Raw genomic sequence first — 26642 nt, 5'->3', positions numbered from 1 at the left:
AGTTATAAGACCTTTTGCATTTAGCCGATCAAACGCAGTGTCATAACTCATGCCAATAGGAGTGAAGTTTCTCCTAAACGGTTTCTTTTGTCCTTGGTTGTTCATGGCAAGGACTTCTCCTAGATTAAAGGCGCTAACATTATTTGAGTGGGCGGTTTTGGAAGAAGAAGGTTTGTCGTTCTTCTTTCCTTTCCAGCCACTATTGGAGTTATTGTTGGCAGCTTTAGATTTAGCTAAGTCATCTTCAATATTAATCCCAATATCATAAATAACCTTAAAGGTATGAAGGTTATTTTGATATTTAAGATGTTTTGAATATTTTTCTTGGAGATTTTTAATGAACAATCTCACGGACTCTTTTTCACTTGGTACCTCAATCATTTTAGCTGAGGTTTCTCTCCACTTGTTAAAGAAAGATGTGAAGCCTTCATTCTCCTTCTGCTTGAGAATTTCAAGTTCTCTATGGTCAGTTTCGACTTGAACGTTGCACTTGTACCTATCGACAAAAGCGTTTGCTATGGATTCCCAGGTAGAGGTCTTTTCTTTTTCAAGAGAAAAGAACCATTGTTGGCAAACGGTCTCGAGAGATAGCGAAAACAAAGAAGGGAAAATTTTCTTATCGATACCCTTGATACTCATTATTGTTTCAAATTCTCTTAGATAGAAGTAGGGGTTGTCGATTGCCCTAAACTTTGGGATGTCGTTGGCACTGAACTTCTGCGGAAGAAGATCCTTATCCACCGAGACCCCTTGGGATGTGAGTTCTTGAAACTTGTAGTCGCTAGACAACTTGCTTAGGCTTTCTTGCATGAGGTCCATCTGTTGTTGCTTCGCGGGATCTTCGATCTTAAGTGCGAGAAGCTTTAGTGTCTCAGTTACAGTAGCCAGTTGTTTCTTGAGATCTTTAACTTCTTCCTGAGTTGCCATTATAACTCTTGCTTTCCTCTTGCGAGCTATAGGTTTGTCAAAAAGTTGGACTTGTACGAAGAGGTTATCTTTGATTAATCGTCCTTCCTTTCTTGACCACGCGCTGTAGATTAAGCCAGTTTGCGTTTTAATTACTTGACTCGAATCAGTTTTGACTTTATGGCTTTTGTTTAAAAAAAAAAAGTATGCATATTTTAGGGAGCAATAATGTACATGTGTTTAGGGAACTTAAGTACTATTTATTGGAGGATTAATATCCGACTTACCCCCCTAAAAAAAATGACGAAAAATAACGCGTGCACACAAGACTCCCTTAATCATGGTCAAGACATGTGTAATGGTGTGTGTATTGAGTGTAAGTGACATGCTTGGACTCTTGTGTAAGACCATGGGACTTAGTGCCTAAACTCGAATATTGATTCAATTAAGCAGAATTAACCGAATTAAACAGGAAACTGAATAATTAGACATTAGGTGATGACTCGACAAATAATCCGAACTGTCGGCCAAGCGACAGGACTGGCGTCACAATATGGTGGTTGGCGCCAGACTTTTTAGTAAATGTCTGGCGCTACACACCATACAGTGGCGCTACAGCCCAGATTTTGGCACCAATATTGGAGCCTCAGTCTGGGACTGTTTTCGATATTATTAGTCAACTTGGGTATGCCTAAAGTCGTACTAGGTCAATTCCGATTAAAAGAAGAAAAACTTTATTGACTCGAAATAATTAATTAATTAATTAATTAATTAGGCAAATTTCTTTAAGTCATTAATTATAATCTCAACACAAATCAACAAACGGTTAGGAGGAGCATAGAATATATATGCGCAACAAATAATGCACAATTAGTCAAGTAGGCACAATATGATGCAATGAGTTCGCAACCTAACCATGGCGCTAGTTCTGTAAAGTTCGGGATTTGGTTTAGTCAAATAGGGTCCATGGTTAATTGTTCAGATGCACCGCGTAGAAGCCTAACCGTGAAGGGTTAACGCGTGTGGATAGAACACCGCGAGTTTTTTAGGAAAAAAACTCACTTTCATGGTTTGGTGAATTCAAACATCTCAGATGTACCCTTTGTTGCCAGGAGCGTTCAATCGGGTAGATAGAGCATGAATTCCCAGAGGGTTATGTCCATATGTAGAACACATATGGGTTTCAGAAAAATGAGAAAAAAATTCAATCAGGAAGTAGGATCGAGCAAACAATACGAAAAACTGGTCGAAATTAGAACGCATATTTCTAGCTCGGTATTGGGGAAATTGGCGCCAGCAAACAGAGACTGGCGCCAATTTTTAACTGTAGCGCCTGGCGCCAATACTGGCGCGCGCAATACTGGCGTCTGGAGCTACGGCTAAAAATTTGGCGCCAAGCTCTGGACCCTGACCCTACTTCCCACATGCCTCAGCAGCTTTCTGTGCTCGATAAAATCATCCAGTTTCGCGCGGTGTTATTTCAGTCCTAGTTGTGAAAGACATTTCTCAAATTTCCTACGTGTAAAATCCTATGTTTTTGACTCATTACGGATGGTCTTTCCAATGAGAACCTTTTTATGCATATGACAATAATGTTAATCAAAATTACGCACATGAAATACTTAGAACTTTTCAAGTCTCATCCACTCATACTAAATCATTGCCGAAACAAATTCAGGAATTAAAATAGAAATCCTCCCCAGTGGAGTCGCCAAAAACTATAGAGAATAGTTTCAAGCCTTTAAAATCCCACTAGCTTGAACCCCACTGTGATCATACACTAAAGTACGGTGGCGTCCAAAAGGGAAGAAGATAGAGCAAAAGAGTCGCCAACAAGTTTTTAAGGAACTTGTAAACCGTTCACGAAGTGAAGGTTACACCCCTTGACGATCCAAGAGATCGCCAACTCCATAAGGTCATGAACCAAATAAGGGTTCGGGGATGAAGGTACAAATCCAACCTAAAAGAGACTGAACCTACCCTAATAATAGGTCTCTACTTTATTCTGCTCGTATTCATGTGCGATTTCTGACTAACATACAATCAATAGAATTAACCCTAAACCTGTTTAATCTATGTTGGTTGAATTTAATGCACATATAAACTATTATTGGTGATCACTTGAATTATAATCACAATTAACCCTAAACAAGATTATTAATTATCTTATCAAGCGTGATTACAAATACCAATTCCCTTTAACATGCAATAAAAGGTGATCAAGCAATAACAATATATAATCAAGCAACATAATAAATAAATAATCAATATCATGAATAAACATGAATTATAATAGTTAATAATAATAATATCATCATAAATTAAATAATTATAAATTATAACAATTATAATCATGTTAAAGCATAGCAAGATCCTAGGCATGATACTAACAAGATTAATAACAAACCCTAGCATGTCACTAAACAATAAAAATCAAATCTTTAGCCCTAACATGATACTAACAATCATAAATATTAGGAAGAATATAGGAAGCATCATACTTTTAATCATACTTGATATTAAAGACACCCTAGACATGATACTAGGAATATCATAATTAACAATATAAACATGATATCTACATCATAAAATCAATAAATCAATAAAGTACTTACTTGGATGCCTCGTACCTCTTTCTAATTACAAAATACACACGTTAGTAACTTCAAGGAAAATAATAATCAAAACAATTAAATTAAACAATTGAAAGAGAGATTTGGGACCAAACCCTCAGAAATTAAAACCTTTCACGTCTAGGGCGAAGGCAACTTCGAATATGGCTAGGTGTATCAAGATCTTGTGAATGCGGAATTTTGTATTAAAAAGCAAAATAGAAAAGAATACTAAAGAATCAATGTTATTGATGATTGATGAACGAAAGATGATGAATGAAGAGAATTGATGAGAATTGATTATTAGATGTAGATGATGAAGATAGTTGGTGTATTCGTGTTGACAATCCGTCCATGAAAACGGAGTTTTGATACGATATTTATAGAGAAAATCAGCCAAAAAAAGATAATTTATCAAAACAGAGTCTGAAGACCACGGAACCACCTTGGCGCCAGCCCTGGCTCATTGGCGGCAGGACCAGTGGCTAGCGCCAGGCGCCAATAGCTGGCGTCTGGCGCCAATCCTGGTTCCAGGCGCCAAGGCCTGGGGTTGGACGCCAAACCGGCTTTTAACGCGTTTTCGAAATTCTGATAAAATTTCCGTACTGGAAGATAAAATAATATAATTTCAGTCGAAAATGCTATTTGATCTAATTAAAACTCTAAAGAATCCTAATTGAATTAAGAATGATGAGAACCTTCTAGAATGTTCTAGAAGACCAAAACCATTCCTAATTACATTAGGAATGATAAATCATATTAGGCCCTCCCCTAGATCATTGGGCCGTACTTAAAACTCAAACCGGGCCCAGTTTAGTAAATTGGCCATAACTTCCTCAATATTCATCGGAATTGGGCTTATAATATATCGTTGGAAAGGTCTTTGCAAGCCCCATCCAACTACACCACTATTGGACCCATATCATGGACCTACCAAACTGGATTGGCTGTTTTCTTAAAATAAAGTTCAAAAACAGAGAGAAGAGAAAAGAAAAGAAAAGAAAATAAAACTTTCCGCAACACTAGACCTTTCCACACTTTCGTTTCATTCGATTATGATTCGACGTGAAAGGTACTCATCACTGGGTTTGGTTTTGGGGAGACACAAATGGGTGTCTACAATAATAATCTTCACATTGGTATAGCTACATGTAAAATTAAAGTTACATTTTTTTTTTTGAGGGAACATTTATTTTTGAATTAATATTTATGAGTATATTTTTTTTTTTATAAAAGGCCATACAATAAATATTACAGTAATAAAATTTAATAAAAGTCGTGTATTGCATGGACTTAAACTACTCTCTTCGTTTCACATTAGTTGCAACACTTTTCATTTTCGGTCGTTTCATATTAGTTGCAACACTACTATATTTGGAAAAGAGCCTGCCATTATTTTATAATTTCTCTCTCCTATTAACCTCACTTTCACAAATATTTTATTATTTGTCTTTTCGACCAACCCCACCCACATTACTTTTTTTTTTTTATTATTTCTATCTCTTACTACCAAAACTTTATATTATACTCCCTTCGTTTCACTTTGTTAGTCCCATATACTATTTTGGGCGTTTCAAAATGATGTACTTATATTGAATATTTCCTAACATTATTATAAGGTGAATAATTTTCATAATCCATGAATTATTAATCTAATTAGGTGTTTAAAGAGTCAAATAATTGTGATTGGTTAATGTATGTGCTAGTGGATTGCTGACATGAAAAAAATTTCAATCAAAATTTATTATAGGTGATTTAATTATGGGTAATGCTATATATAGCCCTTAGCATTAAAAACATTTTTGGAAATTGTATAAAATTAGGAATTCATGACAAAAACACGCATAGATTAGTGTGAATTTGTCATGATTTTCTAAATTTAAACAATTTTCAAGAATATTTTTAATGTTTATATGTAGCTCTAAAGGGTATGTATAGTATTTTCCTTTAATTATAGCCAATAACCATAAATAAAACAAATAAAATAAGAAAAGACAAAACATTAATTACAAAGTTGCAATCAAATTCCAAATTACTAAGAGCACCCACAATGGTGGGGAGCACCCTCCCCACAACTCTCTCTCTCTCTCTCTCTCTCCTCCATTTGAGCTACCTCACCATTGTAGGAGGTGACTCATGGGTAACCCATAGATTGGGGATGCCCTCTCTGGCGGGTCACTTGACGCCTCGGCCCACATAAAGTTGAACGTTGCGTTTCATATTTTTTTTTTTTGCCATTTATTGCTGAAAAAGGGTACCGTTTGATTGTTTAAAAAAAAATTCTGAAATTTCTGACGCGCGTCAAGGAGGATGCGGTCCGCCAGATTTTCGCCACGTGTCCACTTACTTTTGTGTTGATTAAATTGAAGCCATTGATTTTATAGCTGTTGGAGCTTATATTTTCAAATGATTTTTATCTCTTAAAAAACTTTCAACGGTAATAAAAAAAAAAAAAAAAATCTTCTCTGAATTAAAAAAAAAAAAAAATTACCAACGGCTTTCTTATATTTTTGCCTATAAAAAGAGACCAATATTGCCTATGTTATTCACACTTAAATTTTTTACCATCCCTCTACTAACCCACAAAAGCTAAGTTATATATTATCTAAACTCAAAAAAATAATGTAGTCCTAATTATGGATCCTAATAATCAAGGAAATAATTTCTACTCCCCACATAACCCAAATAATCAAAATTACCAAATTAGTTCCAATTCTCCAAATTTTCAAGCTAATTTCCACACTAGTAGAATAAACGTAATGGCAAGCGGTTCAAACCCCCTAATGGCAAGCGGTTTTGAACCGCATGGGCTTAGGGGGCTTGCCATATGCCATTTAAATGGAAAGCGGTTCATAACCGCTTTTCATTACTAGAGAAAGGGCAGCGGTTTTGGCGCCAAACCGCTGCCCATTATGGGTATAAAAATTATAAAAAAAAAAATTGGATTTTTTCACATAAATTGGTACACAAACCAAACATATGTAAAAACATTAATATTTTTATTAATGATTTGTTGTAATATTACATTCACATCAAAAATAAATACAAGTAATAAAATTAATACAACTAATACAAAAAAAAATTAGCTCTATTAAAAAAAAAAAAAAAACCAAGCTCATGTTACTTCGTACCACCAGCCACGACCACCAACACCACCGGCCCACCACGACCCACCAGACACCACCAGCCATGACCACCCACCACGACCCCCACCAATACCAAAACACCCGTCAGCCACGACCCCACCAATACCAGAACACCCACCAGCCACGACCACCCACCACCACCCGTCCACCCACGACCCCCACCAACACCAGAACACCGGCCAACACCACCAACCACCACGACACCCCACCAACAACAAATTGACCTGAAACAAACCAATTCTACCACCCATCACAATAAAATTAAAAAAAAAACACTGAAAAAACAAAATAAAAGATTAAAAAGAAAAAGGAAATACCTTGAATACCACCAAAAAATTCGAAATTGGCTTTAAATTTGGGTTTTATGGGTCAAATTCGACCATAAAAACTCTAGACCTAGAGTTTTTATTGTCGAATTCGACCATAAAAACCCACACGCACCACCACCGGACTACACCATTTAAACCCACACGAATTGGCTCAAAAACCATCTCGAATTGGCTCAAAAATCCACCGGAATTCACTCGAAAACCCACCAGACTACCACCGGAATTGGCTCAAAAACCCACAAGCACCAATGGGTCTTGGCGTGAGAAAGGAAAGAAAGAAATGAGAGAGAAAGCTAAGACAAGGAGATGGAGAAAGGAGAGTTGAGAAGAAAGAGAAGATGCGTGACAATGGAGGGGGGAAGGGAGAGGGGAGAGAGAAGTGAGGGAGTGAATTAGAGGAGTGAGAGAGAACTGGTAATAGGGGTGAAAGGGGAGAGAGGAGAGAGAGGCCTGTGAGAATGTGTAGGGATTTATTGGCTTAGGGTTTGTGATCCCGGTTTTTTTTTTTCTAAATGGCAAGCGGTTTGGGGTTGAACCGCTTGCCAATATATCTAATGGCAAGCGGTTCGCGCCAAAACCGCTTGCCATTTAATATTACAGGTTTATTTTTAAAAAATTGGGTAAATGGCAAGCGGATTTTTAAAACCGCTTGCCATTTGGGGCTTCCCATTACTTATTTTCTACTAGTGCCACTTTGATCCAAATGGTCTTGCTAATCCAAATGTTCAAAGAATGTTATATTATAACATTCCTAACCGACCAATTATAAATCTTAATCAGCAGTTTCCTAACCAATTCCAACAACAATTCATGAATCAAATTGCCCAAAATTTTTCTTCTGGTTTAATGTTCCCAATGTCTCAACACATTGGAATCCAAGTGGAGAATAGTCCAACAACTCCCGGGGGAGATGGAAGTAGCAACAAAACTCCTCTTGAAAGAAATGCCAATGATGATGAAATGACGATGATGACGTTGATGGTGAAGATCTGCAAGATAGCAACACCATCACGTCAAATGCAAAGTGGGGTGCACAAGAAGACGACGCACTTGTCTCATCTTGGATAGAATGTGCGATTGAAGATCCGGAGACAACAACTGATCATAGTTTGGCTATGATGTGGAAATCCATATATGATTTGTATGAGCAAGCTAGGAAAGACAATTCTTCCTCTATCCACCGCAGAACCTTGAGAGCTATGAAAGGTCGTTGGGTTAGAATAAACAAAGATGTGAACCTATGGGTTGGGTGCTATGTTGCGGCACAACGTAGAAATGCAAGTGGTACCAACACTTACAATGTCATGACTGAAGCTCAAGAAATGTATAGTGCATCATGTAACGGAGCCCGGTTCACTATAATCAGTATATGGGATGTTTTAAAAAAAATATGATAAATGGAGGCCAACAAACAAGCAAGTTCCGAATACTAGTGAAAGTGATAGCTCCAAAATATCAGAACCAGATACTCCAACGGAAGTAGGTCGGCGTGGACGTCCAGATGGGGTGAAAAAGGCAAAAAGAAAAGGTAAATCTATAGCTAGTTCTGGAATTAGTAGTTTAGATTCGTTTACTCAAGCCCTATCAGAGATGAATGTTTATCAGAGATGAATGTGATGAAGGAGCAATACAAAAGTGTTGATAAGAAGCGAGCTGATGTAGCGCAACAAATGCTGGATTATCAAAAGCAGCGAGATGTTGAGAAGAAAAAAAGGTAAGAGGAGGAAAAGAGGTTCAAGTTATTTAGTGTTCTACTTGCAAAACCAAACCTCTCTGAGGACGACCAACAACTATTTCAGAAATTGAAAGAGGAGTTCAGCCACCTTTTAGGCTAGTTATTCATGTTGTTAGTTTAATATTATTTTAAGTTAGTTTAGGCTTCTTCAACGTTTGCCTTAATTTATGTTGTTGTTCATTTGGTATGATTTAACAATTGTTTTTTGAGCATATGTAAAACTAGTTTTTATTAATGCTATTTAAATATAATTGAAGTCATTGACTTGTCAATGAAGAAACTCTTTAATCTCATCTTATAGAGATATGGGCACAAACATTGGTTTGTAGTTGGACGGAAATATGCAAACCTTATCAGTAATCTCATCTTCTAGAGTTGCGTGCCTATATAATAATTCGTAATTGGATAGAAATCAGGATATTTGATCAGAATGATCAGAACATCTCATCATCTAGAGTTGTGTGCCAATACATGCTTTGTTTTGTAATTGGATGGAAATCTGAAAACCTTATCAGAAATCTCATCTTCTACTTTTTTGTCACCATACATTATCTCATCTGTAATTGTTTTCAAATCATTTACAAATTTCTATATAAGGCCTATTCACTTTGTAGTTCAACACACAAACAAAAATACCCTTCCTCACAAAAACAGTCTCACACTAAACACTACTCTTACCATATATACCCAAAAATGAATTCTGATTCAAATTCATCTAGTTCATCAAGTTCTTGTATTTTCGATTATATGGTGAACGACTATGCTGAGTGGCACGAATCAATTACTCAGAGGCGTAAGGAAGTGGAATTAATTGAGGAAGTTATCAATTCAGCTGTTGTCCCCCTTGTCACCTCTACTTTTCATGTCCCATTCACTCCCGATCCTGAGAAGCAAAGGTGGTATGTACCAAGAGATTGTGAAGATACTGATACACGTTTATATAATGACTACTTCAGTCCTAAACCACTTTATAATGACGATATGTTTCGTCGAAGATTTCGCATGCGTAAACACGTTTTCACGCGCATTGTTGAGGAGCTAAGAAAAAGTAACGAATACTTTCGACAAAGGGCTGATGCCACTTGAAGACTTGGTGCTTCGGCTTTTCAAAAATGCACTGCGGCAATGAGGATGTTGGCTTATGGTACATCAGCCAATGCAGTTGATGAATACCTCAAAATTGCGGCAAGTACAACAAGAGATTGTCTCCAACACTTTGTTGAAGGGGTTATCTCTAAATTTGGACAAGAGTATCTGAGGAGGGCAACACCTTCAGATGTAGAGCTACTTCTTCGTGAAAGTAATGTTCGTGGATTCCCCGGTATGTTGGGGAGCATTGACTGCATGCATTGGGAGTGGAAAAATTGTCCACGTGCATGGAAAGGAATGTACCAAGGAAGAAGTAAAACTGCGACCATAATTTTATAAGTTGTTGCTTCCAAAGACTTGTGGATATGGCATGCTTTTTTTGGCACACCTGGTTCACTAAATGATATAAATGTCCTCCAACGGTCGCCAATGTTCGATGATATTTGTGAAGGTCGAGCCCCAGAGGTGAGTTTTAATGTGAATGGAAATAGATACAATATGGGATACTACCTTACATATGGTATATATCCAACAACATTTATCCCATCCATCAAGCTTCCACAAACTTCTAAGCAAAGATTATTTACGAGGAAGCAAGAAAGTTATCACAAAGATGTTGAGCGTGCCTTCGGAGTGTTACAAGCTCGATTCGCAATAATACGACAACCAGTGTAATACCCGAATATTTTAAGAGTTTATCAGATATATTTTATGACTAAAATAAGATTTTTTTTTTAATTTTGTAAAAAAAATTATTAAAATTTTTTTTTTATAATTTTTTTTGTTATCCTATACCGTATAAATTATCATAAACCCTATATATATATATATATATATATATATATATATATATATATGGCCGTATGTGCAGTCATGTTTTTTTTTCTTCTCAAAAACTCTAAGCTTTGACCTCTGTAAACTTGTTTCCACTACTTTATTTGTCTTATGCTCAAACTTCATCAATTCCCTTCTTATATCATGCGGCAATCCAAGATCATCATTTGATCAAACCAATTACTTTTTATTGCAAAGTGTTTGGAGTTGTGCGCATAAGATGTGATAAAGCAATCAAGACCTTTCTTTAATATTTGGTTAATTATTTTCGAAAGGTAATCACACAGAACTTATTTTGGAGTCGTTTGTATTGTATTTCTTATTATTATATATGAATTGTATGATTTATTATTTGTAATCTTGTATATGTATGTAATTGATTATTATATGGTATTATATGATTTGATTGGTATTGAATATTGTATTACTTTTGTTATACTGTATTATATGATTTAATTTTTCGAATTGATTATTGTGTTATTTCGTGTTAGGGTTTTTAATGTTGTTATTTTAGAGAGTATTGTTATATTGAGGTTTTAGGGTTGTTAATGCAGAGTATTATTATATTAGGTTGAGATTTGATTATTTTTGGGTGCTAGTATTATTTTCCTAAGAGTTGAGATGTTTTTGAATTGAATTGTTATGTTATTTGGGAACATGTGTCATTGTTGAGATATTATTATTAGTTTGTGAATGGTTATTTGATCGATGTATAAGATCAAAAGGTTGAGAATTATTATTTTGTTCTTGGTTTGAGGCTTGGCGTTATATATCTTAGCCCTTGGCATGTTGGTAAGAGGATGATAATCATGAGTTAAGAATGAGGTACAATCTTTATTTATATTTTTATATGGTCCCCTACAGTGGAAATTGACCCGTATGTGGTCTGGTTTGAAGGTGTTTTCTGGTTATTGAGAGTATTCAAGTTTTTATACTTGTTGGTTTACTTATTCGAATTACCCATGTCCAAGGCTAGGTATAGATCGAACAACGAGCATGACACACTTATGGGTTATATGAGTTGATTGAGTAAAGGTTCGTATTATTATTATTCGAGGTTTAGTTGATAAAGGTTATTTTTCAGAGTACAATGTGTAATGTAATTTCGAACTACATTATTTAATTGATATAGTAATGTTAATTATTATAGTATACTCTATATACTCTGATATGTGATGATTACTCAGCTTTTTGCTGACGTATGTGTTATTTTGTTGTGCTACTTGTGTTTGCGGTCATGTCTTTTTCTTATGGTGGCCCTGCGACGATCTATTTTGGAATTTGTCCTTAATGGTGAGCAGTTAAGTTTGTCTAAATAGGTTGATTAAGTGGTTGTAGCTAAAGGAGTTCAAGTGTTTCGATTAGTTTGTTATAACAAGTTTAATTTATAAAGTTGTATAAATAGCTCACTTAGATTATCGGGTTGTAATTATTGGGATTTTGTAAGCCTTAACACTTGACAGGTTGTTGAGTGTGGCGGTAATACCTTCGATTAAGGTGTATGCTTCCGCAATTTTATTCAAAGGTTATTTATTTTCCTTTAATTCCTATTTATTATTAGCTAGTAAATCGGGGGTGTTATAACCAGCTCTCGCATGGTTGACAGAAATCCTATGGAAAGTTATTATGGCATGCATTATCATGGACAATATGATTGTTTAAGATGAGCGAGAGAACTATTTGCATTACGATGCATATGAATTTATCACTAATCAACCTCAAAATATAGCCGGATCTTCAAACCAAGATATTAACCAACCATTCACTGTGAGAGAAGGACGACTACGTAATCTCAGTTTAGCGGGTTACATGGCAAACAAAAATAAGGTCCGAGACAGGGAAACTCATGTGTCATTGAAAAAAGACTTGGTTGAGCACGTATGGAGTCGTTTTGGTAATGAATGACGATATCAAGTAGTCGGATAATTATTTTCTTATGTAATGTTTTTTTTTCACTGTTATGTTTTCCCGTGTTCTTTTCAGTTCCGTCTATGAATTAAATGTGATATTGTTATTTTACGAGTAATAATAGTTAAGTCTTCAATATATTTTTTTAAATAATATTTAAATTAATCATGTCATTATTACGAATACTTTGATAATTATTATAAATAATTATTACGTAAACTAAATTAATGACAAATTCAAGAACTTATAGATGTCATTAGTTCGACTAATATGTTTATTAGAAGAATAATTAAACACAAACTTCATTGATAGGAGAAACAAAATATGGTGGGGTATTGATAAAAGTAGGAGAGAGAATGATGAGGTTACTCATCATTATAGGAAAAATAAAAGGAGTGACTCAAGAGGGTGACTCGGAGGGGGAAAAGTAGGGAAGAGAAAATTATGAGCCACCCCACTATTGTGGATTTGTGGCGTTGTGGGTGCTCTAAGATTCCTCATTTTCTTATTTTAAGCAATTGATTCCAAAGGAAAACAACTCTAAAGAACCGGCCTAGATTTCGTTGTTTGAAAAGGAGAAGAATATAAATCAAATTTTATTCTGGGTTTCTCGTTGCTTAGGCGCTGTATTTTGCTCAGGTAATCTTCTAAATTTTAATTTTTTAATTTTTTTTGTATCCTTCAATCAAAGTTTTTCCACATATCAATTTAATAATTTCAGTTTTTCAATGTTTAATATACTCTGCATATCTGTAGAAATTCTATTCTTGTTCATACATCACATGGAATTTGAAATCCAGGAATTGAAATTCAACTATTTCGGAATTGAATTCAAATTCTGAAATTGAAATCTTTCATTTGAAATGAATTGAGTAGATATCCAAGCACAACCTAATAAGAATGATTTCAGTTTTGTAGAGAGAAAAGCAAGAAGTCGTGATGAAGATCACGGCAATTGTGGTTCTGAAATGCGGGTCAAGTGAAGAAAATCCGATAATCTTAGCAAATGCATCGGATGTGAGTACTTTCGGGTTCTTTCAGAGATCCAGCGTTCGTGAATTCATCGTCTTCGTCTCTCGTACTGTTGCCAAACGCACCCGTCCTGGCCAACGTCAATCTGTTCAACATGAAGGTTTCTATTTTTACTTTTTTTGATTCATTTTATTGTAATTGGTCTTGTTTGATTGTCTGTTTTTGTGGGTTTAGGATTATTCCATTTTTTGGGTTGATTGAAATGTTTGTGCCTTGATTTTATGGGTTTGGGATTGAAATTTAATATTTAGTTCAGCAAAGTTATTTGTTTTTTTAAGGATCAGCTCTAATGTTCTAATCATATGCTGAAATTAAATTGCTCATTGGGTAATTATTGTGTTAGATTCTGTTCAGGATTGCGGTTTGGGTTCGATACTTACAAACTGTTTTGATTTACACATATTGGATGTTGCCCTCTAAGTTGCACCCTTTAAGAGTACCGTGATTTGTGTTTTCTGTTTTGGTTGATTAGTGTGCTAGATAAAAGTAATTTGTTTGATGAAATATGTTGATTAAATGATTGAACATTCATACAAAGCTTACCTTGTTTCAGCAATAATGAGAATGTCAAATACTATGTATATGTTTAATTATGTTCAGGATTGCTATTGGGGTTTGATATCACATTGCTTATAAATCCAACGGTTGGCAGTTGCCCTATGAATGAGTCCTGCAAGTGTTGTTACTTGAGTTTGCTGCTTTAGGTTCACGAGTGATTTAGCTAAAAAGAAAGTGTGAGTGAAGGATTATGCTAATAGTTGAACATTCACATCTTTTTCTTGTTCAGCTTTATTGGCTCTGAACCTTATTTGTTTTTTTTTTTTTTTCTTCTTTTGATCAGAATACAAGGTGCATGCTTACAATAGAGGGGGCCTTTGTGCACTGGGTTTTATGGATGACCCCTACCCAGTCCGGAGTGCATTTTCGCTGCTAACCCAGGTACTTTGGCCTATTACATGTATAGTGATTTTCTTATGGCATAGACAATAAACCTCTGCTGGTATCCAAATAGGAATGAGAAATGTGAGGGAAATAAGGAGGGAAGGGAAAGAATGAGCCCAAAATGATGTCATGTGGTAGTTGGGGGGGCAAGAAGGTGGTAACTTTTGATGTTTTTGAAAGTAGAAGGTGGTAATTTTCAAAAAAAAAAATAGAAGGTGGTAATTGCTAAAATGGACATAACAGAAGGTGGTAATTGTCAAAATTTCCTAAAATTTAGAATGTGAGGCTTTGTTGAAATATTTGTGTGTCTGTGTACTGTTACATCACGTTTCCTGCTGTCCTCTCCTATGATTTCTAACCGTACTTGTCGGTCTTTATCTGCAACTGTGTAGCTAGTAGTATCTCCTAACCGCACTTGTCGGTCTTTATCTGCAACTGTGCTAGCTGGTAGTGTCTCCTATCCTCACTTGTCGGTCTTTATCTGCAACTGTGCTAGCTGGTAGTATCTCCTATAACACACACACGTTACACATGCACACACGCCCACGTGTACGTGCACACACACACCCACCCACCCATCCACACTCACGTGAGACTGTCTTCTGGATTATCTCACAACGCTAATCTCTGTTTTCATTTTTTTATTTTTCACACACACACACACACAAGACTGTCTTCTGGATTATCTCACAACTTTAATCTCTTTCATTCTTTTTTTTTTTGTGCGTGTGTGTGTGTGTGTGCTTTTACTAGTTTCTTCCTTCCTCATTTGCTCTCTATTGTTTTCCCCATTTCATTGATAATGTTTATCCTTTCTTTACTATCCAATCACTCTTGTAAAATAGTTGTAAGAACTAATGTTGTATGCAATATTGTAATTGTAATACGGAGTATCGTATCCTCCCAAGCCATTTAACTAGTTTTATATTTGGTATGGGTTTGCAATTTGGTTTGTGGTTTTTGGGGGGTGGGGGTTCATAGGTAACATTATATCCCCTTGAAATATGTATAATTTTGTTTTATTTTTTACAAATCTTTTGGTGAGTTAAAACACTGTACGAACTAAGTTAATTTGATCTGCAAAATAACGTATTTTAAAGTTTAAACTAATGGTCACCTTAGTTTTCCCCTTTCTTACAGATGTTGGAATAAGATCCACTTTATTTATTGCCTATTTACAGTTATCTACTTTTAGTTTAAGATAATTTGATCTGCAAATTTTCAGCTGGTATTGTTAGTGACACTATTATATTCAAGTGCATGCTTTGTGCTCCCCCCCCCCCCCCCCCCCCCTCCTTTCTTTTTTTGACAATTTGACAAAGTAACCGTAGCAATTGAATTTCTTCAATCCATGGATGGCTATTGATGTTAATGCTTTATAGGTGTTAGATGAATACCAAAAGGCATTTGGTGACTCATGGAAAGGTGTAAATTCTGATAGCACACAACCATGGCCTTATTTGAATGAGGCTTTGGCCAAGTACCAGGTATTTCTGTGTTGGCATTTCTAATTAGACCATTATATTGATTGAGGTATTTTGTATGTGTATGCTTTTTGAGACAGAACTGATCATGGTTTCTTTTACTAAATCTACAGGACCCAGCTGAAGCTGACAAGCTACTGAAGATTCAAAGGGAGCTGGATGAAACTAAGATTATTCTTGTATGAAATTTGCGCTGTCATCTGAGTAACATGGCCTATTTTAATATGTCCTTTGCTTTCTAAAACTGTGATTTGACAGCTTGTATCTTACGATAAATCTATTCTATAAACCTTATCATCTACTTGGCACCAACTCTTAAAAGTTTGCTTTGCCTTACTTCACATATACATGCGTTTACATGTACTTGTCTACTGAACTTGTGCCATTTTTGTTTTGTTACATACATTTTTAGGTATAAAAGCTATTTATCAGTCTCTGCCCAGCCTTCATTAATTAAAGCAGCAGCTTTTACAGCTTTAGGTTTTGTAATATCAAATTTGAACCATTTGAGTTTAGTTATCTGAAAAGATTTGGTATTCCTAGAAACCTATGTCAATGCTAAGAGTTTTGTTGACAGTTTTTTTTTTTTTGGACATGTATTACTCTAATATGTATATATGGAGTATATACTTGCTACTGCAATACTGCTCATCCGACAGTTCCTTTTCTGCAATGTGATGATTGGGTAACCTAATAAGAAATATATTGTGCTTTATCAAAATGCATAATGCATACAAAGGCATATTGTTGGTAGGTGTAATGGCACTATTGCAGGAATGAGTCTGCTTAGTACTCTCTTTTATTTCTTTCAATAAGATTGTCTGATATTAAATTGTTATTTTTTTTTATTAATCCTTTTTTTTCAATTTTCTGCAGCATAAGACAATTGATAGTGTCCTAGAGCGTGGTGAAAGGCTGGATAGCTTGGTAGAAAAGAGTTCTGATCTTAGTGCTGCATCACAGGTGTTTATTTGATCATTGTTCGTAACTTTTAGCTATTTTTTATTTTGGTGTTTGCTTGTATGTATATATTTCTTGCAAGTGGTGTTTTTTCCTTGTACTTCTGCCAGATATGCTTATGTTTGAGAATTTTCTGCTCTTTATATTGTCCTACATTTTAGGCCTTTATTTTTCACTGAAAGATGTGGGAGGACTGTCTCTTGATCTATTGCATAGGTGTCCCATTGCCTATCCACATTGTACCTTGGTCACAATTTTATTGGAGAACATGACTGTTATTTTTTATAACCAACAAGCCTCAAAAATAAATTCCTATAATTTTGTATTTTATCTTTTCACAGATGAACATAGGAAATTTTCCAAGATAAACTGTTCAGTTTGTTATTCTAGGATCATTTAATCTCTTTATCAAGTAAGGTTAAATGTTTTGTCTTATGTCAATGTGCAAGCTAAGGTTTTAACTCAGTAACTCAAATTTGATAATATTGTTTGTTTATATATTTGTTTCATGTGTGTGTGTTAGAATGTGATGTGCTGAATAATTGTCTGCAGCTTTTTTTTGGCGTTGTACATTTCATCCGAGCTCTCTTGCTTTGTACTGCAAAAAGCAGAACTCTTGGTTTTTCTCTTTGGAGATTTTACTCAAAACAAGCTCTAAGAGGAAAAGTCCGAAAGGATCTGAAATTAACACTGAAAAATAATTATGAAGTTTATAGGAGTACATAGATAGAAAAGGAGAGATTGGAGGGGGGGAAGTTTGAACCAAACAAGGGAAAACTAACTTGCAATTGCGGTTTTCCTTGCAAATATTCTTTTCACGAAACTAGTTTTTGTTTGATAATGTTATACATCAAACCAAAAGGGGCCTAAACCATGCTAGATGTGAAATCACCTTCTTTTGGACTTTAGGAATGGGGGAATGAAGCGTTAGAAATAAATAATTAAAGAATGAGAACATGAGTTTGGGTTTGTGTTTTAACAAGTATGAGTTCAATGTTATTGGCTGTAGAATTTTCATTTGGTATCTTGTTTCAACGATAATCAGTTTAATTGTTTGAATTGAAATTGTGATATGCATGACAAACAAGATTTTATTTAGCTTGAAATTATTTTTTATTTTTTATTTTTTTTCCCCCCTCAAAAAAAAAAAGAAAAAAGGTTGTGAGACTTGTGACGTTGTAGCTCGAGTGTTGGGAAAAATCTTTTTCTTTTATGATAACTTACGGTAACAAATTTTTGTTTTTGGCACAGATGTTCTACAAGCAAGCAAAAAAGACCAACTCTTGCTGTACAATATTATGAGTTTTTGTAGAGACTAATGCTACCTTGACAGATCAACATACAAATGTGGAGACGATGAAGAATGGGGACTTTCATCTGTTCATACAAATCACCTATTACATTATGTGGAATGGAATTCGTGAAATTTATTTTTAAGTTGTAATTTTAATGTGTGATCCACTACATATGTGTATATCTCTTTATAAGATTTGTTCGGCATAATAGTCTGGTCTGGTCTGATTTAATCTGATCTCAAAGCTTTAATTACAAGACAATCACAAAATGTTTTACAACCCATTTTATATAATCGCAACACAGTAGGGACAAATCTCCCATTTTCTAGAATATGTATGTACAAGAGTAGAACTAGTTAACATCACACATACAAAATCATAAATACATGATGAAATCAAATAAATGTAGTTAGATGATTGTCTTCTCATATTCTAGTTATTACGCAATCAATTAAGCCCAACAAAATAATTTTTTCCTAACATGCAGCTCACGTTGTTGTCAATTCCAACTGGCCTACATACTCAACAACGCAAATTACGTACTCATAAATTCTAGTAGTTGGCAATTAGCATACCCAATTATAGTATTCTAAACAATCTAAACACTACTATTGTGTGCATATTCTTTTCAGGACCATATACTACATTAGTACTACATTCTACAAGTAATTTGAGTCATTTAAATTCGGTTGATAATAAATCTGGTTAATCATACATTCCCCTCTTGTCACGCTATTGCTGTCACTACTTGAGCTAAGCTACTTGTGTAGTTTATTTAGAGAGAACTGTAAGACTACTCACATAGATAACGCGAAAAATTCCAAACAAAAATTAAATCGAGAAAGAATAATGGAAGACACCGGTGAAGGGAGTGATGTGAAGGAGATCATCCAAGGCAAGGAAAATACTGCAGAACAACATAAACTGTCACTTATGAGAGCCTTTGTTGAATGCCGTGATCCTTCTTCTAAGGTTTTCTCCTTTTCAATCCCTTGGTTTTTTTTTTTTTTTTTTTTTTTTTTTTTTTTTGCAATAATCTATATATGTACAAAAGAACATTATTTGTTAGGTTTGTTCTGCATATAATTGGTAAAAGTACAAACACAAAATTTAAAGTAGCCTTTGAGACCTTAATTAGCTAAGATTATCCAAAAAACAGAATACTTAAATAAAAAAAAACTAATCATCAAAGAGTGCTTGGGAGCAAACAGGATGACATTGTCGAAAACTTTGGACAAAAGTTAAGCCCTCTAGTTAGTCTTTGCCTTTGCTTGATCAACATAACAAAATTTTCAGTTAGAATTGAAGGTGCTAAAAATGAATAGTTTGACAATGTCTAGTACTCAAATTTAATATGCATGAAAAAATTTCTTTATATTTGTATGCATGATCCAATAACATAAACTTAACATAAGCTAAAAAAGTTTCTAAAATGCACACCAGGAGGTAGATGACTTGACACTTAGAAGATTTTTAAGAGCACGCGATCTAGATGTGGAGAAGGCAGGGGCGATGTTCTTGAAGTATCTGAAATGGAGAAAAACATTCATACCTAATGGATATGTATCAGAGTCAGAAATACAGAATGAACTTTCTCAAAACAAAGCTTTTGTAGGAGGTAACGATAAGAAAGGACGTCCTATACTGGTTGTGTTGGCTCGCCGACACTTCCAAAACACCACACCTGGAGGTTCTGATGAATTTAAACGTATGCATCCATTCTCATCTTAACTCATTCATCTTCACTGCTAGATTGACTTCCATGATCTGATGTACAGCTGCGCGCACCAGCTGCAGGAAATTAAATTTAGTGTTCTGATGACATGGTTTTCTGTGGGTTTTACAGGGTTTGCTGCATATGTTCTTGACAAGATATGCACAAGGTTACTACAGCAACTTTCTTAAGACTTTGTGGTTTTTTTTTTTCCTTTTTTTGTTGTTGAATATTTCTACTGGCTAGTGAATAATGTTTGAATTTATATTAGATCACCTGAAATAAAAGGTTTATTGGTATTTTTTTGCGGTTAATGTGTGTCAACATTGATGTTGAAAGCCTAATTAAATGTTTCAATTGATTTAATTATTCAAACAGGATGCCCCTTGGACAGGAGAAGTTTTGTGCTATTGGAGATCTTCAAGGATGGGGGTACTCGAACAGCGACATCCGTGGATATCTTGGAGCTCTCTCTATCTTGCAGGTAAAATCAGTTTAATTTTTGTTCTGCTTTAGACAATTGTCCTAACACTCTATCTACCTTTTCGGATAAGTATTTTAATTTAACGGCCCATTTTGTAGGTGGTAATAATAATATAAGATCACAATTTCTCCCTGACTACGACTCCCCTAGGAAAATTGTCCTAATACAAGTTTATAAACCAACTTCATACTAGTATATTACATTATACACATCTAACTAGCAAAAAAGATAATTATGTATTATAAAAATTCTTAGCTTGTTAATATGAAGGGTTTGTAAGAGTGAGGGTTGAGGGAGATCCTGGATCGATTCTCACCCCTGCCCTTGTGACTCTTTAAACACCAAAAATATATGAAGGGTTTGTTTGCAGGACTGTTATCCAGAAAGATTAGGTAAGCTGTTCATAGTCCATGCACCAAGAATCTTTATGGCTGTATGGAAGATTATTTACCCATTCATCGACGACAACACCAAGACCAAAGTAAGTAATCCAAATTAAAGCACATCTGTCAAAATTTTGCAAGTTCATCAACAAAAAATACATGTATAATGTGATTTACAAGGCTAGATTTCATGAGTGAAACCATAATTCATTTTCGCGGTTATTTACAGATAGTATTTGTGGAGAAACGGCAACTAACATCAACCATGCTAGAAGATATCGACGAGAGTCAACTTCCTGATATATATGGAGGCAAACTGCCACTGAAGCCTATTCAGGTTGCCTGACAGTACAAAAATATAGCATTTCAGAAACAAAAACCTTCAGAAGTAGAGCTCCAACAATCCAACTGTTATCACTATTATTCATGTTTAATCCCTTTGAACGTACCATCTGATTATCTGAGCAGAAATACATATTATTCTCTGAATTGGCAAGCAGAGTACTACAGATATTTTTTGCAACTTGTGTTAAGATTGTTAAATACTACTGAGTATAATTTTGAATTTTCTGCTATTATTCGATGAAAACGAAGAACCAATATAATGTTACCTATATGTGTCATACAAAGGAGGACATAGGAAATGGAGGGATAGTTAGTCCTTCCGTCCAATGATGGATCCAGAAATTTTACATTCACCGGGCCGGATTTTAGTGTTGATTTATAAATTAAGGAAATTTTGACATTTGTTACCACCTAAAACATCTCGCTTCAGATTTGCTACCTATTTAATTTTTTTTTTTTTTTTTGCTTTGCTACCACTCTAAACAGAGTTTGTTAGAAATTACTACCACTTGTCTTACACCGTTAGCATTTCCGTTACCATCACCCGACCACCGTCCAGCCACCACCCTACCACCCTCTCCTTCCACCGTCACTGTTCAACATCAACCCTACCGCAACCACCACCCAACCACCCACTCCTTCCACCGTCACTGTTCAACATCAACCCCATCGCAACCACCACCCAACCCGCTCCCAAATCCCCTGCCGCGACCCCAGCCGCTCAAACCACCATCAACAATCGCCAATTAGCAGCAGAACCACAGCCAACCACCATCAATTACCGCCCCTTTCCCCTGTTCCCTCACATCACCACCAATTAGCACCAACACCCAATCCCAGCCACCGCCAGCCGCCGCACACAGAAAAGAGGAACCCAAATTCGCAATCCCAGCCCGTTCGAACCCCAGCAATCGAACCCAAAATGGCAACCCCAGTCCGTTCGAACCCCAGCAATCGAACCCAAATTCGCAAGGCGCCGGCGTCGCGATCCCAACCCCCTTATCAGCCCCTCCCCTCGAAAACCCGCCTCAATCCCAGCCAAAAACCCCAATCGATCTGAGCAAATCTCAAACCCCAATTCAATTAAGCTTGTGGGTAACGAGAGTGGAGAATGTGGGTGAAGGAGAAGGAGGAAGAGCGGTTTTTGGGGAGTTTTACGGCGGCGAGGTGGAGGACCATGGGGAGGTGGCGCCGGCGGCAGGAGGGGGATGGTGGCTAAGGTGTTTTGGGTGGCTGGTTTTGTTTTTGTTTTTTGTTTTTTTTTTTTTTTTTTTTTTTAAATTTTTAATAAACATAACGGAAATTCTAGTGAAACGCTAAACATCGCCCACAAATTACCACATAAAGCCCACAAATATGTTATGATTTGACCATTATGCCCTTTTGCTAAAATTGAGATAATCTCGGTGTAAAAAATGTGGAGCCGTATTGGCTCGTCGGGGGAGACCGGATGGCAGGCCGGAGATGCGGGGACGCCGGAGGTACGTCGTCGTCGACGGAAAACGAGGTAAGTGACCGCTAAAATTCACGGTTTACCGTCGTAGTGGCTACGGCGCCTAGGATGGACGCCCAAACCGTAGCCTGGACGTCCAAGCCGGACGCCAGAACCACCAGAGTGGCGTCCAGGCTAGACGCCCAGACCACCTGAGTGGCGTCCAGCCCAGACGCCCAGACCACCAGACTGGTGTCCTGGGCAGACGCCACTCCACTGGGTGAGGCGGCCCTGCCAGGCGCCAGTCCAGTGGCTGTGGCAGCCCTGGCAGACGCCACCTTTAATAATTAATTTTTTTTTTCTTTTTTGATTTTGTTGTTGTTTTTTATTTAATTTTTTTGTAAAAAAAAATCGAAAATGATTTTTTAAAAAAATTCGAAATGGGTTTTTTGTAAATTAAATTTGAAAATTTGAAATAGGTTTTTTTTAAAATTAAATTTGAAAATTCGAAATGGTATATTTTGAAATTTAGTTTGAAAATTCGAATTGGGTTTTTATAAAAATTAAGTTTGATTATATATAATTATGTTTTTTTTTTGTGTTAATTCTGTGGAAATATAGAAATTAAATGTATTATCCGTTAAATGTATTTATTGTAATATATAATTGATGCAGGAATATGGTGGAGACGGAAATGATTACAGTGGGATATTTGGACATGATGGTCCATTCGTAGAAGCTCAACAGGCGATTGATTGGGCAAAACAGGTTGCAATTGCAGCTGGATTTTGCTTGGTAGTAGCAACTCATAAATCTCAACGGGATGGTAGAATGAATCGCATTTTGAGATGTGACCGTTATCGCAAAAGAGAAGAAAGAGATTTTCGTACAGCCACTCGGTTTGACACAAAGCGGAAAGGTTGTGGGTGTGAGTTCAGAGTAAAGGTTCGACAACTACGGAGTCGTGACGGTTGGGAAGTGATAGGTTACTCTAAATGGGGGTATCACAACCATGAGATGATAGTATATGAAGAGGGTCATCGACAACTGAGCGGCTTAAGTCCTGCTGCGAAACTAGTTGTGAAAGAAATGAGTGATGCTCAAGTGAAGCCTGCTAAAATATTAGCATCTGTGTTAGAGAAATTTCCAGAAGACCATCCAAACCGAAGACACATCTACAACGTCAGACAGCAACTCAGGTTTGAACGGTCAGAGGGAAGGAACCCTATACAGCAGCTGCTACACCAGGCACAATCACGTGGTTACCTGTTCTGGTTTGATTCTGATGAAGATACAGCGGAGGTGACTCATCTTTTCCTTGTGCATCCTGATTGTGCTGATATGATCAAGTCTTGGCCATTTGTGATTTTGATCGACTCAACGTACAAGACAAACAAGTACAAGTTCCCTCTGGTTGAGATGGTTGGGATGGCTCCAACGAACCAGAACTTTCTGATTGGTCATGCAATCATCAGGGATGAGACGGCTCCAAGTTATTATTGGGTGTTGGAGAAGCTGAGAAACTACATCGGGCCTAATGTTCATCCAGCAGCCATCATCAGCGACTGTGAGGGAGGTCTCTTTGCCCCATAGCAGAGCTGTTTCCCGAATCGAACCACTTATTGTGCACATGGCACATCAACAACTGCGTGAAAGTGAAAGCCTACAACCTTTTCAGGAAGAATTTGGAAATGGCAGAGAGATTGGTGAATGGTAAGTGGCGGAAGATCCTACAGGCTACCACAGAGGAAGCGTATGAGCGAGCATTGGCTAACTTCAGGGATTCGTACCAGTGGTGTCCGGCACTGGTGGACTATGTGATGCATCAATGGGTCCCTCATAGGGAAAAGTTTGTCAAGTATTGGACAAACCAGGTACTTCATTTTGGGAACACTACAACATGTAGAGTTGAGAGCGCTCATAGAGCTACCAAGGACTGGATTGATTCATCGACCGCTGCTTTGGATACACTGTTCGCTAGACTGAACAAGTCAATTGAAACTCAGAAGAACGACATCAGGAACTCTCTAGAGGACTCCAGACGACGACATGGTACGATGTATAGCCAATTTATATTTAGTCTAAGCGCCGCAACCGTGGCGGTGGCGTCCAGCCCAGGCGCCAGCCAACTGGTGGCGGCGTCTGCATCTGGCGCCACCACCGCCGGCTGGGCGTCCAGCCAGGGCGCCCCACCGCTTTCACGGCGGTTTTCCCCCTTTTTTTTTTTTTTTTTAAACAAAATATACCTTTCCACCTTGGGACATCCTTCCCTCCGCCGCCGCCGCCACTTCCTTGCCTTGCCGCCTCGACATTGCCGTTATTTTGAATTTTTTTTTTTTAGAGAGGTTGAAAGAAGATGAGCAATGAGAGTGTGAGTGATGAGAGTGTGAGTGATGAGAGTGTGAGTGTTTTTTTTTTTTAAGGTCAAGGGCAATTTAGGGAAACCAAGTGAATTTTGTGGGCTTTATGTAGTAATTTGTGGGCGATGTTTAACAAATCCCAAATTCTAACGGACTCCGTTAAGTGGTAGTGAATTTTAACATCTGTTTAAGGTGGTAGCAAAGTAAAAAAAAAAATTAAAAAAAAAAAAAAAAAAGGTAGCAAATCTGAAGCAAAGTGTTTTTAGATGGTAGCAAATGTCAAAATTTCCATAAATTAAATTAACTTTAAATTTTTACAACAGATAAACTTAAAATCAGTAGGGGTAAAAAATCCATCAATGCCCGTGCCATGATGTAAGACATACCACTATACAAGCATGCAACCATCTTAGCAAAGGTATTTCTAATACCTTTTTAGGATCATGGTTTCATGGGGTAGACAGGCCACTCCCTAAATCCGTCTATGCCTCCACACACACACACCCCCCCCCCCCAATCCCCCCAGGTGGTTGGGGGTTCGATCTTCATACCTTGTTGGCCTTGTATGTATGTATGTATGTATGTATATATATGTATCATACAAAGTCGTGTTACTTTTACATTTCCGTTCTTTGCTATATAAATCACATTTCTAATAGGAAAATTTGTCAGAAGCAACCTTTTAAGGTGTCCACTTTATTTAAAACAACCTTTTAAATTTTTTTTGCAATTTCAGACCACATTATAAATTTTTTTTATCAAAGACAACCAAATGCTACTTTCCGGCGTTTGACTCTATTTGTCCCGATGTTAACTACTAGTGTGCAACGCACATGAACTCGTATATTGCTTAATACACCAATTTTCACTCCAATTCACTTGTACTAAAAGAGGGATGAAAGAGAAGCAGAGGTTTTAATAGGAGTTAATTGGAGGAAAAAGGGGTGTATTAAGCAATGTAGGAGGTCACGTGACTCGCACACTCGTGGTCAACATCGGCAAAAATTGAGTCAACGCCGGAAAGTAACATTTGGTTGTCTTTGATAAAAAAAAATTATAATGTGGTCTTAAATTGCAAAAAAAAAAAAAATTAAAAGGTTGTTTTAAATAAAGTGGACACTTTAAAAGCTTGTTTTTGACAAATTTTCCTTTCTAATATAGTACTTCTATTTTTCGAAATTAAGACAACAACAATTTAAGCACATAAAATTTCAAATTACGAAGGAGAATTATGATACATGGTCTAACTTAATGACCCCAAATCATATAGTCAATTATTGAATGTGTCAATGTGACAAGAAGAGAGGGAGTATTAGATTTAATGAGCTGATTTTCTCAATTGAAAAAGATATATAACATGACTTTGATTATTTTCAAATTCTCCTATAAACCAGGACTCCAAATTTCCAAAACCTCTCAGGTATCCCTATAATCGCTCCCGTGAGAAATAGGCACTTAACCATTATTAGCATTACCCAATCTTATTGGTCATTCAAAGATACCAACAAAATTGTACTCATTGTAAAAGCTTCCGTATTCGATAATAATTTCAATTATTGAGGAATTCTATATGTACGTAGTAATATATTTTAAAATAAGTGAGCATTGTACAAGTTGTCATCAAATGGTTAAATTAGAAAACTTTATACAAG

At 36.4% G+C, this 26642-nt stretch overlaps 3 protein-coding genes across 3 annotated transcripts; all 3 read left to right on the top strand.

Annotated features, from left to right (window-relative positions):
- Positions 1-9853: 9853 nt before the first annotated feature.
- Positions 9854-10492, top strand: LOC110683270. Its single transcript, XM_021859617.1, has 2 exons — positions 9854-10049; positions 10173-10492. Exons 1-2 carry the CDS (start codon positions 9854-9856, stop codon positions 10490-10492), a joined length of 516 nt encoding a protein of 171 aa, XP_021715309.1.
- A 2474-nt stretch (positions 10493-12966) lies between these two features.
- Positions 12967-18525, top strand: LOC110683276 (VAMP-like protein YKT61). Its single transcript, XM_021859623.1, has 7 exons — positions 12967-13198; positions 13470-13691; positions 14433-14530; positions 15916-16020; positions 16131-16196; positions 16894-16980; positions 18229-18525. Exons 2-7 carry the CDS (start codon positions 13499-13501, stop codon positions 18277-18279), a joined length of 600 nt encoding a protein of 199 aa, XP_021715315.1. The 5' UTR covers positions 12967-13198; positions 13470-13498; the 3' UTR covers positions 18280-18525.
- A 348-nt stretch (positions 18526-18873) lies between these two features.
- On the top strand, positions 18874-21608 carry LOC110683275 (random slug protein 5-like). The gene is made up of 6 exons (XM_021859622.1): positions 18874-19244; positions 19716-19980; positions 20119-20155; positions 20365-20470; positions 20841-20951; positions 21083-21608. The coding sequence occupies exons 1-6, from the start codon at positions 19122-19124 to the stop codon at positions 21197-21199; spliced, it is 759 nt and encodes a 252-aa protein (XP_021715314.1). The 5' UTR covers positions 18874-19121; the 3' UTR covers positions 21200-21608.
- Positions 21609-26642: the final 5034 nt, after the last annotated feature.

Source organism: Chenopodium quinoa, unplaced genomic scaffold (assembly GCF_001683475.1).
Source record: "Chenopodium quinoa cultivar QQ74 unplaced genomic scaffold, ASM168347v1, whole genome shotgun sequence".
NCBI classification, from domain to species: Eukaryota; Viridiplantae; Streptophyta; class Magnoliopsida; order Caryophyllales; family Amaranthaceae; genus Chenopodium; species Chenopodium quinoa.
This window is presented reverse-complemented; position numbering and strand designations above follow the sequence as displayed.

Excerpts from the sequence above, each read along its gene's own strand:
- LOC110683270 (XM_021859617.1), top strand. The coding sequence starts at position 9,854 with ATGAGGATGTTGGCTTATGGTACATCAGCCAATGCAGTTGATGAATAC. Across the intron at positions 10,050-10,172 it reads TAATGTTCGTGGATTCCCCG|ACTTGTGGATATGGCATGCT; the intron begins GTATGTTGGGGA and ends TTGCTTCCAAAG.
- LOC110683276 (XM_021859623.1), top strand. The coding sequence starts at position 13,499 with ATGAAGATCACGGCAATTGTGGTTCTGAAATGCGGGTCAAGTGAAGAA. Across the intron at positions 14,531-15,915 it reads CATTTTCGCTGCTAACCCAG|GTGTTAGATGAATACCAAAA; the intron begins GTACTTTGGCCT and ends AATGCTTTATAG. Across the intron at positions 16,021-16,130 it reads AGGCTTTGGCCAAGTACCAG|GACCCAGCTGAAGCTGACAA; the intron begins GTATTTCTGTGT and ends CTAAATCTACAG.
- LOC110683275 (XM_021859622.1), top strand. The coding sequence starts at position 19,122 with ATGGAAGACACCGGTGAAGGGAGTGATGTGAAGGAGATCATCCAAGGC. Across the intron at positions 19,245-19,715 it reads GCCGTGATCCTTCTTCTAAG|GAGGTAGATGACTTGACACT; the intron begins GTTTTCTCCTTT and ends AATGCACACCAG. Across the intron at positions 20,952-21,082 it reads ACGACAACACCAAGACCAAA|ATAGTATTTGTGGAGAAACG; the intron begins GTAAGTAATCCA and ends GGTTATTTACAG.